The 3,311-nt window shown below is 49.7% G+C and overlaps 1 protein-coding gene across 1 annotated transcript; it reads right to left on the reverse strand.

The window, feature by feature from the left end:
* Window positions 1-2,159: 2,159 nt before the first annotated feature.
* On the reverse strand, window positions 2,160-2,792 carry LOC147964880 (uncharacterized). The gene has a single exon (XM_087530195.1). The coding sequence runs from the start codon at window positions 2,790-2,792 to the stop codon at window positions 2,160-2,162; it is 633 nt and encodes a 210-aa protein (XP_087386321.1).
* Window positions 2,793-3,311: the final 519 nt, after the last annotated feature.

The following is a 3,311-nucleotide window of genomic DNA, read 5'->3' on the forward strand; positions in this document are numbered from 1 at the left end:
AGTAATGACCACCGACGGGTGTGTCCGGGGCGTTACAAGTGGATAATATTTGTCTTACATAATTAGGAAGATAATTAAAAAAGCCACATGCGTCTACGCCCAAAATACACAAGGGAAAAAGAAGAAGGAATACGCATACACCGATCTGGCTCGCTGATCTCTACTTTCTTTATGCGCTGTAGTTCGCGGAGACTAGTTCTCACGGCGGGCGATGATCTCTTTTATTAGTTTCATGTCCTTAATAAGCTTCTTGGCAGCATCCATGGATTCCTCCACCAGCCTGTTGCGCTCGATGCGGAGCATGGCATTCTCGTCCATAAGTTTCTTGATCATGAAGCCCGTCCTCTGCAACAAGGCAGCGGTCTCCTCCTCCTGCTTCGCCCTTCCGGCGATTTTCGCCCTCAGCAGGTCGCGCTTGCCCCGGAGCTTCGTATTGCCCTCCCCTAGTTGCCGGATGACGCCGGTAGCCTCGTCCTGCAACCTCGCCCAGCCGGAGATCTGATCCATCTGGCTATGGACCATCGCATGCATGCACCTGTAAGAGTCCTCGCCTACCCGCGAGAAATTTTCCTAGGCCGACGCTATGCGGCGGGACCTCCGTGCTGCTTCGGCAGCGTGACGGGACATCTCTACTGCTTCCGCGGTGTGGCCGGACCAGTCTGCTACATGGACAGCGCGGCGGGACCTGCATGCTGCTTCGGTGGCGCGGCGGGACCTCTATGCTGCTACTGTTGGGCGGCTAGACATGTCGGCTACTTTTGCGATGAGGCGGGAAATCTCTCGTGCTTCCTCTTCCATGCTCGCCTCTCCCTGGTGGAAATCTCTCGACCTAGAACTCACGCTGGCAATGGCTCGATTGACTTGATGAGGGGTTGAGGAGGAATGTGTAGTCCTCTTGGCATAGTAGTAATTATAACCGAGTACTCTAATACGCTCCTATGTGGGAAACCGTTTAGGGTGTGATCGGCGTGAACAAGTTTGCAATTAAATATAGCATGCTAGTAGTAGTAATTTGGAATGTGACGAGACGTGCTCAAAATTTATTGACGGTTCTAGTTTTGAAGTGCGGAACTATTCCCAGATGGTGTAACATGGGCACATGTTCTTGGCCATGGTGTAGCATATGCCATGGTACTAGTTCTTTTTCTACTGCTGTGTACGTGCAAAAACTGGCACCGTCGGATACATATCTTATGCTTGGCATTCGATAGGAATAGCCTCGTGGCGAGCTATAGACTAGTCTTTTTTTCAGATGCATTACACCTATCTCTCGGGACTTCTTGCATGCACCATCGCTGCTTCCTAGGTCAATGCCACCCACAAACACTTGTACTCTGAGTTTAGTACGTTATACAAGAAGAGAAGAGGTGCACGCACACACTCGTCCTCTCTCACACACGCATCTGTAGCTACGAATTGTATTGTTCTCAACCATCTGATTGGCTCTATCATAGGTTTCACGTTGCTCCTTGGCCTTGAGAAATTTGAAACGTGGAGGCTAAGATGGAGGCGCGAGGTTTTGGTTAAGGTGCGGGCCGCACACAACACCATCACGACACGAGCTTCGTCTGGCTGGTGCGCATGTAGTCGGGTGAGTTGTCCAAGTATAAGACACAACCAGGTCCTCGTTGGTATCCATGCCTCAAATAGTACCTTCATAGTGGGTAGTGTCATATATTCACTACTATGACCAGCTTTAGACTACCCACAGTGGGAGTAACATACTCCCTACTTTCCGGTTTATAGGGCTTATCTCAACTTTTTTGTTTTTTCAATTTATCGAGCTCATCTCCATCTCATTTTTAGTTTCTAAGATGCATTAAATCTTTGCATTTAAGAATTAAAAAGGAACACACCAATGCATGTAATGTTTCTACTTATCTATATCTAGCCAAAATAGATTATGTGGCATGTAATTAATGAAGAAAGAGAGGCATGTGGTAACATAGCTAGTTACTGTAACATCACACATATCAAGAAAGAGAGGCATGTGGTAACATAGCTAGTTACTGTAACATCTTTATATCCAACAGACACAAAATATCTGTTCGACTGTTGGAAATTACTTTAACTGTTGATTTGATGTCGAAGTAATTGATGCATCGCCATCAAAGCCCACCTTTTCTCTTAAGCTAAAGTAGACCGAGCTAACCCCTATATTAGCATATTACTAAGATATACACAAGGCATTGTAGAATCATTTGGGACGTGTGGTTGTCAATCTGAATGTGGAGGGACGCTAGCTTAGCGCCGGACAGCAGCTTGGGTGGAACTGTGAAGAAGGTCAGCTCATGCATGGCGACGTCACCGGGATCCTTGCTGCTTATCACCTCCGTTTCCACCTTGACGGCGTCGGTCCTGCCTTTGGGCTCCCACGATGTGCCATTCGCCCATAGCTTGGCTACGTAGTGTGGAAGTGGGGATGACCCCGCTCTAACATAGACGACCGACACAGCGATAGGTGCGCCGATGTCGAGCATGCCGCCGACCAAGAAAAATGCGCAGCCATCCTCCTCCGCAAACAGCAAGAGCTGTAGTTCCGACAGTCGCACTTGCAGCTGGAGCACCTTGCCATACTGGATCCTGTGCAAGGGCATGGGATGCACGGTGCTGATGTGGTGGGGCAGTGCCGACGGCGGGCCTTCGTAGCCGCAGACGGGCGCAGGGCATTTGAAGGGCGTGAGCGGACACACACTCTTGTGTTCAGCGAGCTTGTGGTAAGTGACGTAGAGCCCACAACCTTCGTGCGGGCACTCCACCCTCACCGAGGAGAGGATGGCGTCCACTGCCATGTTCCGCACATCGAAGGCACCGCCGCGCTCGCACTCTAGCACTACCGCTGGATCCCGGGGCGCTCGATGCGGCAGTCGCGCAGGCCAGGTGCCCTCCCTTGCACTGCACAAATCAATCGAACAACACATCAATCAAGAAACCTGCACCTTGCTCGATCAGCTGAACGGAGGAGGCATATTCGAACCTCATACACTGGAGGCTTCTAGGGGCAGAGGCACAAGGGGCAGTGGAGCAAGGTGAGGTCCATCGAGCCATAGAGAGCTCTATCATCGGGTCCTGTTCCATCTGCATGATCTTGCCCTCCTCGTGCACAACCATCTCTCGCTTTAGTACAAAGCTTTACCGTCACATATTCATACTACTTCAAGGTGCATTAAATCAACACAAGCAAGTATCAAAAGGAGAGTCATGGCATGCATGCATGCGTTGTAATTAATACATCGGTAAACACAAATTATTGAAATATATCGAGTGAAGTGCTTTGATGTGTCGCGTCAACACGTACAAGACCGAGAAGT

The sequence above is a fragment of the Triticum urartu genome, chromosome 6A (assembly GCF_056163025.1).
Source record: "Triticum urartu cultivar PI428250 chromosome 6A, HENAU_Tu73, whole genome shotgun sequence".
Classification (NCBI taxonomy): Eukaryota; Viridiplantae; Streptophyta; class Magnoliopsida; order Poales; family Poaceae; genus Triticum; species Triticum urartu.